Source organism: Lissotriton vulgaris, chromosome 1_1, assembly GCF_964263255.1.
Source record: "Lissotriton vulgaris chromosome 1_1, aLisVul1.2, whole genome shotgun sequence".
NCBI lineage: Eukaryota > Metazoa > Chordata > Amphibia > Caudata > Salamandridae > Lissotriton > Lissotriton vulgaris.
The window spans coordinates 1,246,849,328-1,246,864,444 of record NC_141685.1 but is presented as its reverse complement, the minus strand read 5'-3'; the positions used below and the strand labels follow the sequence as shown (position 1 = coordinate 1,246,864,444).

The 15,117-nt window shown below is 47.4% G+C and overlaps 1 protein-coding gene across 1 annotated transcript in view; it reads right to left on the bottom strand.

Annotated features, from left to right (window-relative positions):
* CDC73 (cell division cycle 73) overlaps positions 1–15,117 on the bottom strand; it is a 754,132-nt gene that overhangs the window by 539,689 nt on the left and 199,326 nt on the right. Inside the window, exon 9 of the mRNA XM_086964560.1 lies at positions 628–706. Coding sequence (XP_086820686.1) covers positions 628–706 — 79 coding nt within the window. The remainder of the gene's footprint in view (positions 1–627; positions 707–15,117) is intronic.

The window sequence follows — 15,117 nt, the reverse complement described above, 5'->3', positions numbered from 1 at the left end:
GGGTACTACTGATAAGACTAAGGTAGGAAAGACTATAAGGAACTACAAAACTCTAGATTCCACTACAGACTCCATGAGGGCATTAGACAAAGAACCTTTTAACAGAACAATGGCCTCAAGCCAAGAAGTTGGGGAGGAGCAGGGAAGGAATGGGGTAATGGGAGATGCTGCAAACCTGAATACAAACTTAATTAAAAGTAAAAAGTACTAGGTGATCCATCTCTTCCAATGTTACACTATTACTGATCACCAGCAATCACTGTACCATTTTGTTGAGAAGGCTTTTATCTGTTCATGTGAATCCCACTTATAGCCATGTTGCAGTGCAACAAGCCAAGAACAACACTCCCTTTTTGCCAAAGTCTATTTATCCTACAGAATCGTACTGAATGCTGCATTTACAAGGAACTAATGCAACAAGAAAAAATTTAGGAACCCACAAAAAATAGACACACTTGAAAGGGGTTTAGAAATGTTTTTTTAACGTGAATTCAAGCTGGAGGAGAATCAATTTAAACACAGACTTCACCTCAATTAGAATTAATGGAGTAAGCAAATTAAAGCTCAAAGTAATAAGTTACTTAACTGACAGTTTAACAAAGATCACATTTTATGTGAGAAACGTACCTTCTTTTCCTTTGAAACGTTCCTGATCGTATCTGTTGTAGGCTGCTGGAATTGGTTGTTTGGTCCTTATCGTGGGATCCTAGAACAAATTATTTGTATGAGACTGGTTTGTGTTGGTCACTCAGAAAACAGTGCTACTTCCCCAATTTCCCATAGACTATGAAGAATTCTTAACAGCTGTAAGGTGTTGTGGCACAACCGTCTTAGAAAGCATTGGCTACAGACTTCATTTCACAACTTTCCCTAGAGTAAATATACATTCAGAGCAAGGGAGTTGTAGGAAGGATTAGTAGTACTAAAGTCATGTAAGTGATTAACATGTAATCAGTCTACCTGTCTGGATTCCCCAGGGGGTGGTTAGAGAACTGCGGTCAATGATAATTGGCTTTCTATGGGGGCATGGCCGCCGTAGAGTAGCCCTGAGCGCGCTACTTCGCCCCAAGCTGGAAGGGGGCATGGCTGTGCCCGACCTCGAGCTGTATTATCTTGCAGCGCAGTTGCGGGTCCTTACACAGAACGTAGCCAGGGTGTTCCGGGGCCCGGAGGAGGACCGGGATCGGGGAATGCAACGCCACGTGCTGTCCTACATCATCATGCAGCAGCGGCTCGAGTTACGGGCCCTCACCATGGAAGAGCGGACGCTCCGGCTGTGCTGGCAACGGAGCCTTCGGAGAGCGAGGGCATCGCGGCCTTATGCCCCGGAGATCCCGATCGGGATGTTGACGGCATTGCCGCACGGAGGAGATTGGTCCCCGTTGCTGGATTGGGAGGAGGCGGGACTGCAGGTGGTGGGCGACTTGTACATAGATGGGGCTTTGGCGCCGTTCGAAGTGCTCCGAGACCAGTTCGGGCTGCCTGCTGGGGGCTTTCTCCTACACGCGGCAGTAGTGGCTGCCATACAAAAGCACTGGAAAGAGGGGCTCCTGGAACCCACAACGACTATGGCGTGCCAATATGTGGTGATGGCGGCTGGTACGTTCAAGGCTGTGACGTGCCTCCATAATAGGATGCTGAACGAGGGGTTGGAACCACTCCAAGGGCTCAAGGCTAAATGGGAGGTGAGCGTCGGCCGGCCCATACCGGATACGGCATGGGGTCACATCCTGCGACGCACGTGGAAGGGCACTAGAAACGCGCGTTTTCAGCAGGTGCATTTCTATGTGCTCCATAGGGCCTATTTAACTCCTGAGAAATTACAGCGGTACTTTCAGGTGCCGGATGCCTGTTGCCCGCGGTGTTCGTCCCAGGGAGCGGACATGGACCACTTGTTTTGGGGGTGCCCACAACTGGGGACCTATTGGGCGGAGGTAGGGGAACTTCTGAATGAAGTGACTGACAGGGAGGTGGAATTCGACATGGCGGCGTGCCTATTGCTCTGGTTCCCGCATACTAAGCACACCAGGGTGACAAGCAAATTCATAGACCTGGGCCTGATACTGGCACAGAGGGAAATATCGTGGCATTGGAAGTCCAGGGGGGGACCCTCACTGCGTAGATGGAAGAATGAGCTGCTGCGGTGGTCTGACTGCGAGAGGGTGCTCCGGATGAAGCAAGCTGTAAAGTTGGGGAATGAGAAGGCATTGGATGCGGCGCGTGCATGGGAGTTAGTGGTACAGGCTATGCGTGATTCTTTGGTAGAGGATGAGGATGGCGAGAACTAAGCCGCTGGACACCGCGGGGCGGACACAGAAGTATAGCACCACGCACTGTAGTGGACCCATCCAATTCGACAGGACGAGGCACACACCTTAGCAGTTGCCAGGGGAGGGGGGGCTTTGGGGGGGTTGGTTGTTGGGTGTTTGGGGAGGGCCGGAAGCCATTAGATGATCGCTTGTTAGGGCCTTGGATCTACTGGGACGGTGGTTACTATGTGGAGGGTAGAATGGCTGGGTAGAGCGGCCAGGTGTGACGACCCATGGCGCCTAGGGCAGGTCCCGACAAGGGCGACATCACTGACTATCACTGGGATGGCTGACGGGAATGTTGTTGTGGGTGGGGGGGGGGTAAAAGCAGATACGCAAAACGATCTTTCAACCAGGGTCCCTATGGGACGTGCACTGTGATGTGTTCCTCTTAAGCGATATAATATGCCGCCCGGCCTCCGGGATGCGGGCTGAATGGCTGTGTACGACTGGGAATTCTTATTGGACGGGGGGATCTCACAAGTGTACTGGCTGATTAATTGTATCCTGTGGTTTATAACTCTGCAATAAAAATATATTTAAAAAAAAAAAAAAAAAAAAACATGTAATCAGTCTATGTCCCAGGGCACTTCATTAAGCCAATAGGTTGGTTACAATGTTCTTAAAATTCAAGAAACAACAAGTCTGAGTGAAAACTATAGACATACGAAAGCTATTGCACTGTGAAATGTATCCAAACCATGCATTTGCTCTAGCTAGAGGGCATGCTTGCAAATGGCTGCTAAACCTAAGTTCCTGCTTTCCAGGCCACCTCTAAAGAAAAACATTGCTGAAAGCCTACAGACGTTAACTAAGCTCAAACAGAAAATAAGCCATTGGATTGTGCAATACTCCATTACAGGAGACAATATAACAAGCTATGAAAGAAAATATATCTGGGTCAAGGCGAACACAAGTGACAAACTAAGGAGGGGACCTCTAAAATATCATGAAATGCATAAATTAGAACATAGATATTGAGAATTAAATGAAGATTTCCTGTTGAATATGAAAATCCCAGCACAAGTTTGAATACATTGAAGGATGAGCCCTAAGAAGAACTGTCACAGTGTAACATTGTAAGGGGTTCTTCAAAGGAGAGAGGGAGAGACAATTGCTAATCTTTCTAGCAGATGTAATATTAATGTTGAACCCACCATTCCATATCCCTGCTCTTAAGAAACTGTAGACTATGGGTTGAAAGGATCTAAGGAACCACTGTAACATTAAATGTTATAATTGATGGGTAGTTCAAAAATAAAAAACTTAACAGGTTTTTAAATAAACAATTACATTTATTTCTTGAACATCTCAATACAACATTAATTTAATTACTTCTTAATTTTGAAAGTTTGTATGTTCACGTACATAACATTATTTCCAAAATTTTGTGTTGCTTGTTTAATTGTAAATGTAGTACGAGAAGTTGGCGGAACGATGAACATGTGATGGAGATTTAGATGATGAACAAAATGAATTATTAGGTAATGAAGAGATGATGATCTTGAAATTCAGGGTCAAGACTTGGTGAATTTTTGGATCTTTAAGAAAATTGGTGAATAAAGCATCATATTCTCTTAAAAGTGGTATATGCCGCTGGATTCGGGCTGGCCTGGCTGGTGAGGGGTGGAACCCCGGGGTTGGTCCCAGAATGCTTGTTCCGGTTCGGGGGGACCTGGCCTGGCTGTTCGGGCTGGGTGTTTCCGTGAGGCACAGGGTCAGACTGATTTGCGTGTGTCTGGGCTGGAGTGGCAGAGTGGCATGGGGAGTGATGATGGATTAGGCCCAGATTGGTGACTGGTGGTGGGTGTCTGAGAAGTTTCAGTGCTCCATCCATCATTTTCTTGTGTTTGCGGTGCCCAGTGTCAGTACGGACACTGGAACTGTTCAGAGTCACAGACCCCAACATGGTTCCTGGGGCGGGATCTCACAGCAGACAGTGGAATTGTTCACTGTTCTACATTAGTGCAGGTTCACTAGGCAGATATTCAACCAAGGTTACGCCTGTGGACATTCATGTGTTGAAGGCCTGCTCTTCCTGCCTTTGGGTGCCTTGCAAAGGCGAGAGTTGCTCTTCGATGTTGTTTGCCACTCTTATGCCAGTGGTGGGTTTTCACAGAATTTCACTGCAAACAACCAACTCTTTACCAGGATGTGTGGTCCTCAGCATCGCACGTGCAACAGTGAAAGTGCCGAAAGGACGGATGTCGTGGACATGGGCAGGAGGGACAGATAGCGTGGACATGGGCAGGAGGAACGGATGGCCTGGACATGGGCAGGAGGGACGGATGGCGTGGACATGGGCAGGAGGGACGGATGGCATGGACAGTGGGCAGGAGGGACGGATGGCATGGACAGTGGGCAGGAGGAACGGATGGCATGGATGGCATGGACATGGGCAGGAGGGACGGATGGCCTGGACATGGGCAGGAGGGACGGATGGCGTGGACATGGGCAGGAGGGACGGATGGCGTGGACAGTAGGGACGGATGGGGTGGACAGTGGGCAGGAGGTAGGTAAGGTGTGGACATGGGCAGGAGGGACGGATGGCTGGACAGTGGGCAGGAGGGACGGATGGCGTGGACAGTGGGCAGGAGGGACGGATGGTGTGGACAGTGGGCAGGAGGGATGGATGGCCTGGACATGGGCAGGACGGACGGATGGCCTGGACATGGGTAGGAGGAACGGATGGCGTGGACATGGAGCAGAGGGAATGCGCTGAAGGGCAGAATGTTGTGGACGTGGGGCAGACAGCTGGACTCTGGGCTTGAGCGTTCACACTGGATCGGTGGATGTACACAAGTTCTTAACAATACTTTCAGCGGTTCGCGTAGGGAGTCGGGCGTCCGCCACTAGGGTGAGAAGTCGCCCTCTGGGTGTGCAGGCTGGCACCGTGAGGCCAGTCGTCACACAGGAGAACCACCTGTGTGAAAGAAACTGGACCCCAGCGCCTCTGAAAATCCTCCTTGTCTGAGCCTAGTAGCGTTTGTTATTATTGTGATGTGCGTGTGAAGTTGTGCATGCTCCCTCTGTGTCTCAGTGCTTTCCAAGGACATTTCGCACGTGCCTCGAGTTTTAGCACCGTCCCCTTGCCCGTGAGTCGGGCCCAGGACTCTGCTAGGGCACCTGCAGTGGCTGTGTTGGTCTGAGGGAAGGACCAGTGTAGTATGGCGGGTTAGTGTGGCTGCGGTGTGGGTGACGGAGCTAGTCTTGAGTGTGTGGCCCTCTGTAAGGAAAGTTAGTGCAAGGCATTGCTTTTGTAGGTTCAAGGGGTGGGTGACATTTTTTTACCACTAAATGGTCCCTTAAATTCATAATAGACCTGAGTATCCTATTTCTGCTAAGAGAATAGTGCAAAGTGCAACAGAATGTGACCAGTAACAGCCACAACCCCCTGGCGCTCGATAACTTTGTTGCTTCTGTGCACTTGTGGTAGGATTTTTGTGCCAAATACCTCCTAATTATATGAGATGGCCTAATTATGTACATTTTTTTTACAATAAATTTTATTGAGTTTTGAATGTAACAACAAATAGCAACATTCAGAGCTACATTATACACTGTCAGAATAGGGAAAAAACACATCACAGTGACATCAAGGCTACACAAGTAAAACCAATTATGACATATCCACGTGTACCTGAAGAGCAGACCACTCCTTATCAATCTTCTATTACTCCAACCCATTTGCCCCACATGCAGCGAAAGTTCTTAGTATTATGTAATTTTTACTAATCTTGCATCAAGAGAGTAACGCAAAAGTACTCTGATCATTCCAGAGTAATTCAAGTTCACCAAGGCCTACTGGCTGTGCAGCATAGATACCGTGCAGCATTGATACTGTGCAATGGGCTCAGGTTCTATCCAGCACGTGCCTCACAGATTCATAGGTTGGGCACGGGGTGAACCTTTAGCCCTAGCTGGACATCATGGTGTCAGAGCCATGGAACGGTAGCCAGGAGCGGAGCTGTGCAGCGCCTCGTGCACATGTGCATGGCTTCGAGTTGACACCCACCTCAACGAGCCGTGCCAGAGACACCTGCCCAGGCCCATTAAGGCCTTGCTGGGTGCATCCCAAATCATTCTCCTCCATCTTGTGAGTTGAAGCCTACCTGTGCCCCAGATTGCAGGGAGAAGAGTCCAGAAAGTGGTAAGGAGACAGACTAGTGCTGTCTCTTGCCAAGACAAAAAGTTGTTTAAAAAACGATTTTCACTTTGTGTTTACTGTCTATGCCTGTGGTTGTTACAGTTAAAAATTGTAGTTTTAGTCTGCCTGTAATTGCATATTTTATCACCTGTGTTGTGTTTTAAATTTGTTGTTTTCCGTGCTCGTGATTGCCTCCATTTAGTGTGTTGAATTGTGGGATTTGCAGTCCAACCTCTGTAGTTTGTCCCTCTCATTCCTTGGTGACAATTCTGTTTTCCCTCCAAATTTCTCCTTTGCTCTGTGCTAAGACCTGTATGTTAAAACAGTGCACTCCCAGCCACCATTTTGTGTTCACAAGCCAGTGAAACCAGCCCCCCTGCCACCCCCCCCCCCCACCCCCACCCCCACCCCAGCAACAGGGATTTTTCTACATCAGAGGGTGCTTATGTGAGCTGTTTAAACTATGTTTTACTAGGGCCTGTGCACCTCGTTTTTTGGCCAGCAGGGGGAGTAAAGTTTTATTCAAACAGTTTTGTTAGATTTCAAATTGTTAAGGCCCTTACCTGCTGAAGTCCAAAGTGTGGATTGAGCCTGTGTCTCCAAGGGAGAAGCAGCTTCCAACTCCCTGGCCAGCAAACCTTGTCTGAGGTTGCTGGGACCTTATATTGTCTGCTAGTGGTTGGCACATGTCAACACTGATTGGTGGTTGTATCTGGTGTTTTTATTGGATTAGGGTTAATGTCCTCATTGGTTGGGTATTTGAGTGTTCTGATTGGTTTCTGGGTCTGTGATTCAATCATTGTAGGGTTGGGACTAGGGTTAGGATTTATATTGGAAGTAGGGACTAGGGCTTCCTATGTTATTGGTTGTTGTGAGTAGGGTTGGACTAGGGCTAGGGTTAGACCTTTATTTGGAACTAGCGATTAGGGCTTCTGGTGTGATTGGTGGCTGGACTAGGTGTGGGACTTCGCGTAGGGTTAGGCTTTGTATTGGAAGTAGGGACTAGGGCTACCTTTGCCATTGGTTGCATGGCCTTGTTTTGGGACTACTGGAGGGCTAGGGTCTTTATTGGACAGTGATCAGGGTTTTTGAACTGATTGGGTGCTTGGACTAGGGCTAAGATGGGCTGTAAAGTCCTTGTCTCCTATTGGTTCTAGATTTTAGGGCTAGTGTTGTGAATGGATAGTGTTAGGGCTAGGGTTCCCATTGGCTGAAGGGGTCACCTGATTACTAGGGCTATAAAAAAAAAAGCCAGGCTTAGGGCGTCTCAGCCCAGGCGTCGAGGCTAAGGGCAGGGAGGACAAGGGCAGTTTCCCGTTTGACCCTGTTCGAGACTGGTCGGGACTAGGGCCAGAAAAGCTGCCCTTTTTCTCATTTAGCAATACCCAGCACACACCATCCACATCCACAAACAGAGCAACAAACTCACACCAAATGTACACCACGCACAACACTATGCACAGATTAATGTACCAGCCTGCTCTACAAACCCAACCAAACCACATTACACACCCTACTATCCCAACTACCACACATATCCATCACCTACAAACAGTACACAACTCTATCTTATACCACTAACCAATACACTCATCACTAACACAACGCCAATCAACACCATACATAACTACATCCCATTCAGACACACAATCCCTGCTGCAATTACACCTAACAGACCACCAATTATCACTAACGTATAATCAGCCTTCCATCAGTTGTCCAACAAACACCCTCCTCTCCCTTCTACCATAATAACACTAACGCACAACACACACACTGCACACCACCACACTTTGTAACTCTTGCAACAAACCAGTGTAAGATAAACACTCTCACCTCTACTTCATTTCCTCCTACACACAACATACACTCTACTCAAACACATCACCACCCCCTCTACATCACATCCTCCTCTCACAAACATTACTACACAACCAAATCCATTGCATGAAACATATACATCAGCACCCTTTTTCACTACTCCTCAAAAGCAAAACATATCACACACACCAGCACAACAAGATCTTCAAAGCGCAACATCTCATAATACTTACCATCACAAAATACAAACATATACCCACCTTTCAAACCACACATAGGAACAAACTCCAATGCCAAGCTTTCACTCTTCCCCCACACCTAACACAGATACAGCAATACAGCACCTCTCCTCCAACCGCCTCTCATCCTTTGGACAATTTAGAACATTACTACATGACACACATGCTGCACCACCTCCCCTGACTCCTACACCTTCCGCCTTACAAACACACAAAAAATATAAGCAACATGCCACACGTCTCAACTTTGCTCCCCCATGTCTACTTCACAACAATGTTACACCACAAAAGCAACACAGCACTCCAACTCACTCTCAAACACCATCTCAAACACATACACATGAAGACCCATCAAAATGCCTTCTTAGCATGCTGGATGAGGAACATGATACAGAACAGCTACACAATTGTTATCCAAATACAGCTAATACCAGCACTAAAAACACACCTGCTAGAAACCCGCACAATACTGATCACTCTTCTACCAAACAAAGTTCCACTATCACCAAAGGCCACTCACTAAACGGTCTACTAATAAATGCTCGACCCCTCTCTAAAAACAAGCATCACATCTACGACCTTCTCACCGATGCAAAACCAGACATACTATTCATAACCGAATCATGGTTGGGAGAAGATATGGCTCCAGTCCTGCATTAAGCCATTCCTCTAGGCCATCAAATAATCACCCAAAATCGTATAGCCAAAAAAGGAGGTGGTCTAGCTGTTCTATTCAGGCAAACAATACATATCACTAAAATTGACAACATCTCCATAAAGAATTGTGAGGTTTTTCTAACAAGATGCAATCCTTCACCGTCTTCCTCCTGTAACTTCCTGCTCCTTTACAGACCTCCACCTAGCAAGGCAACATTCCCAGACACACTTCTAGACAGTTTCAAACCTGATAACAATACACTTCAACCTATGCGTTCTGGATGACCCTAACATTTTGTTTCATAAACCCATTATGACCCAGCCAAAAACTATAATCACCGGCCTAGACGCATTGAACCTGCATCAGATAGTCCACAATCCGACACACATCGCTGGACATATCCTAGATGTCATTTTTGCTAATACTGAACTAGTTACCTTTCAAACTATAACTCCAGTCACATGGTCAGACCACCACTTGCTTGCCTTCCAACATAAAACAACACTAAGCGACTCACCGAAAACTACCTTACATCCATCCACCTATCGGCCGTGGAACAAACTCTATTTGGAACACTTGGAAACACAACTAACATCCAGTACAAATCTGGAAAGCATAAATTCTGTTCAAAATCTATGACTAGCTACAGGAAGCTTTTGACATCCTGATACAACTCAAAACCACACAACAGAACAAAAGAAAAAAAGCGCCTTGGAGAAACATAGAAATAAAAGACATAAAACAGAAAATTAGAAAGCTGCACTGTACCTGGCTCAAAACAAACGCCAAACAAGATAAACTTCACCTACAGAGAATTAACAGATTATACAAGTCAGCTATCAAAAAAGCTAAGAAAAAGTACTATTCAGACAGAATTCAAAACGCTAAATGTGCAAACAAAGAATTATATAAAATACTCAATGAATTTCGCAAACCAAATTGCCTAGAAGGAACTCATCCGGTTACTCAAGATTTCACAGACAAACTGTCAAATCATTACACGGACAAAGCAGACACATTCAAATAGTACTTAAAACAGAAACAAAGCACCAGCGCTAACACTTGTACAAAACAACAATCCAAGAATGCTCTAATCAAGCCTCTCCGTTCCTTCCAACACATCTCACACAATTAATTTATGGACCTGGTCAAAGCAAGCAGGCCTGCCGGCAGCCCTTCTGACCCCTGTCCGCCACAAACTTTCAAGACAATTCTTTTAACAACCTCTGCTGCCACTCCAGTAAGAAGAATCATCAACGATTCCTTAACTACTGGAATATTTCCAGAAGAACTCAAAAAGTCATACATACGTCAAAGAATTTACCAACCCCTCAGCCAACTCCAACGACATCACCCCCTCTCAAGCCCTCTGCGACTCCCTAGCCTCGTTCTTCCACAACAAAATCGCAGACATCCACAACAGCTTCGACAACCGACCCGGAGACCAACCCACCCAACCTTCTACAGGACCTTCACCCCCCTTGAATATCCTTAATGAATGGAACCCAATCTCCACTGACACCATCCGCCTGATGAACTCCATCCACTCAGGATCCCCCACAGACCCCTGCCCTCACCACATCTTCAACAAAGCAGACTCCACCATAGCACCACACCTTCGAGACGTCATCAACTGCTCCCTCAACTCCGCCACCTTCCCGGAAAGCTGGAAACACGCAGAACTCAGCGCCCTTCTGAAAAAACCCACAGCTGACCCCACCGAACTCAAAAACTACCGCCCTATCTCGCTCCTTCCATTCCCAGCCAAAGTCATCGAGAAAGCTGTCAACAACCAGCTCGCCGCCTTCCTCGAAACAAACAAATCCATCGACTCCTCACAGTCCGGCTTCCGAGCCAAGCACAGCACCGAAACCGCCCTCATCGCAGCAACAGATGACATTCGAACTCTACTGGACAATGGAGACACAGTCGCCCTCATCCTCCTCGACCTCTCCGCAGCCTTCGACACAGTCTGCCATAGCACCCTTCTACAGCGCCTCAGAAACATCAGAAAACAAGGAAAAGCACTGGAATGGATCACCTCGTTCCTAACCGGAAGAACCCAGAGAGTACGCCTCCGACCATTCAACTCAGAGGCCACTGAAGTCATCTGCGGCGTACCCCAAGGGTCCTCACTCAGCCCCACCCTCTTCAACGTATACATGAGCCCCCTCGCGGCCATCGCTCGCCAACACAACCTCAACATCATCTCCTACGCGGATGACACTCAACTGATCCTATCACTCACCAAAGACCCTAATACCGCCAAAACTAACCTACATGAAGGAATGAAAGAAGTAGCCGAGTATATGAATCATAGCCGTCTGAAACTGAACTCAGACAAAACAGAAGTCCTTATCTTAGGTACCTCCCCCTTCGCCTGGGACGACTCTTGGTGGCCAGAGGCCCTTGGAAAAGCTCCCATCCCGACGGACCACGCACGGAACCTGGACGTCATCCTGGACTCCTCACTCTCTATGAACAGACAAGTAAACGCCGTCTCATCCTCTTGCTTCAACATTCTTCGCATGCTCCAAAAAACATTTCGCTGGATCCCCACCGATACCAGAAAAACGGTCACCCATGCACTGGTCACAAGCCGCCTGGACTACGGAAACACCCTATACGCCGGTATCACCGCAAAACTCCAGAATAAACTCCAACGCATCCAGAACGCATCAGCCAGACTCATACTAGACATCCCGCGTAAAGACCACATCTCTAGTCACCTGAAAAACCTCCACTGGCTCCCCGTCAATAAGAGGATTACTTTCCGACTCCTAACCCACGCACACAAAGCACTTTATGAAATTGGACCCGAATGCCTCAACACACGTCTTTCCTTCTACACCCCCTCCCGTCAGCTACGATCCTCCAACCAAGCCCTTGCTACCGTTCCTCGCATCAATAAAACCACCATGGGAGGTAGATCCTTTTCCTACCTCGCAGCTAAAACCTGGAACTCACTCCCCACTCACCTTCGTCTCACGCAGAACCATCTAGCATTCAGAAAGCAACTTAAAACTTGGATATTCGACAAATAAGTCCCCACCCTTCTTCAAGCGCCTTGAGACCCTCCGGGTATGTAGCGCGCTATATAAATCTTTTTGACTTGACTGACTACAGACCCATTACAAATGGACCGTTCCTGGGCAAACTGATAGAAAGAGCAGCGTTCGCCCAGATGTCACAATTCATTGAAGCGAATGACATACTTTCAGACTTCCAAACAGGATTCCGTCTGGGAAGAGGCACTGAATCTGCTCTCCTTGCCATCTGGGATGACCTAAAGAATACAGTTGACCGCAACGGGGTTGATGCGCTACTCCTCTTGGACCTCTCAGCTGCCTTTGACACGGTTGACCATGACACTCTGAAACAAAAACTCTATGAAGCCGGCATAGAGGGGAACTGCTTTAGACTGGATAGCGTCCTAGCTTAGAAACAGAACTAATGTCATCCATACCACACCTTTCTCGTCCAAACCATACGCCACAAAAGCAGGGGTCCGTAAATGTTCTATCACCTCGCCCATGCTTTTCAACATCTACATGAAGTCATTACCAGTACTGATCAATAAATTTCACCACACGTGCTATAACTATGCAGATGACAAGCAAATACTCCTTCAACTGGAATGCCCCAAAACCATTGGAAAATCACCAATTTTCAGCTGTCTCAGAGCCGTGGATCAGTGGATGACCTGGAGCCATCTCAAATTGAATGCTTCAAAAACTGAAATACTCACGGGTGGCGACTGGAAACATTACAACCCGCTTGCCGCATAGCCTGATGAACTGGGATCACTGCCTAAAGTTTCGAAGGAAGTAAGAAACCTCGGAATGACCATGGACTCCAAGCTGTCAATGAATGCCCAAGTGGATAACCTAGCAAGCTCAAGCTTTGCTACTATAAAGACGCTGTGACAAATTTTCCCTCATTTGGGATTTCCACACAAGGTCCAAGCTACCATCTCCCTTGTTCTGTCCAAACTCGATTACGCCAATAGCCTCTACCATGGATCACCTTTAACGACCATGAAAAGACAAGGAGAAGAAGGCTCTTTTCAAAGCTTGTGCCACCTGCTCCAAGAAGAGACTTTATGTGGAGGACAAACAAAGACTATTTATTGTTTGCATCCTAAGCACAAAGCTACTGACTACAAAATAGGTCGGACCTTCTCCACCAAGACCTTGCAGGACCGTGAGGGATGTCTGCTCACTTGGCTCCAGAAACTAAAATCACGGAAAGATCCTGTCTCCAGTGACAGTGATGCCGCTTCATCGGCTACTTCACGGAGGAAGTCTCAAAAAGGGGTAGGTCTTCACCTTCAGACGCCCCCGTTCAAAAGCCTTACAAAAGACCTCTCATAGGTCTGATAGGAGTAGTCCCATCAAATCTCCAAACCGAGGTGTAAAGGAGAGGGAAGGACTTGTTTCAGAAGTGGCACTTGAAAGGAAGACAAGCTATGTGCCTTTTACTTCTTCTCCTCCTTCTGAGAAGGCTAAAATATTTAAAAAACGTACAGAGAAAATTTCACTCGTCCTCTACATCGATTCTGCTGACGACTTTACCGGTGTATACTTTGGCTCCGTCGATGGGCTCATCTACGAGAGTTTCCTCGTCTCCACCAGCTTTGAAGGGATAGGTGTCGATGACTTTGCCACACGCAGATGTCCAATTCACCCTGTCGTTGACGTCTACTCTGACGATGTCCACTTCGACAAAGATGACGACGGTGATGGTGTAGACGGCAACCACGTCGAAGGCGATGACAGCTTCCAGCTTGATCAAGACGACGGCCTCAACAACTGTCCCGTCGACGGTAGCCCTCTCCCCGTTGATGACTAAAACAGTCAGCGGCGGCTCCGCCGACGACCTCGTCGCCGATACAATATGTGTCAAATTCGATACGGAGACGTCACATTACACAAGAAATGACTTCTCTCCTAAAAGGGACACCTCTGCCTCCAGCTCTCCTTTTAGAAGAGGAGTTTTCTGAAGACGATGACAGTCCTTACGGTGCTGCTGTTAGCCCATCACAGCTGCATGTCAAATATCAAGACTCAGACGAGTACTACATGGAGCAGCAACAATATGAACCACAATTAAGGTCTCAGGAGCAATATCAACACGAGATGGTCTGTATGCCATCTTAACTCATTCCCAACTTGCAGTTCATGCCATCTGATTACAGAAGGAGATTTCCTACACAATCTCCTGCCCAAGAAACAGTGCAAGTGCCTCCTACTCCATTTTCTCATCCGGTTACACCTCAGCTTCCTCCTCAACCTTCCTTGCCGGAGTTACCTGAACCACAACAAATGGTGGTTACTGCCCAGGATGATACATCTGATGACCAGGGGAAACAGACTATTCCGGATCCTAACAGGGAATGGGATGACTACATCATTCAGGATCCCGCCTCTCCCATTCCAGAACCGGCAGATTCCCCTCCTGCAGAGATATTGGGGGCTTTCATAATCTAATGTAGAGAGCTTCTAAGCGTTTCTATCTGCCCATTCCATCTGTGAATGTTTCTTATATGACTTTAAAGAACCGTACTAAAAGGTAGTCCACTCTATTTCTATTGTGGGTCACGTCTGGGATGAAGGGCCAAAGAGTATGAAGTTGCCTGCCACAGTCATACCTTTGTTTCCTCGTCTGGAAAAGAAGTACAAGACCCGGAGGATAGCCTGCTAGTCTTGTCAGCCAGCCTAAACCATATTCCGTAATTTCTCAAGCGGCCCAGAGAAAGTCTAAAAATCCGACGGCCCCTCTCACTACACCACAGGATAAAGAGGGCAGGCGGGTGGATAATGCTGAGAAGAGGTTTTCTTCTATGTCTAGCCTCCTTGTCAGAGCAGCCAACACCTTGGCAATCCTCAGAAGGTATGATCGCCAGATGTGATGTGATCTGTCTCCTTATCTGGACCAGCTGCC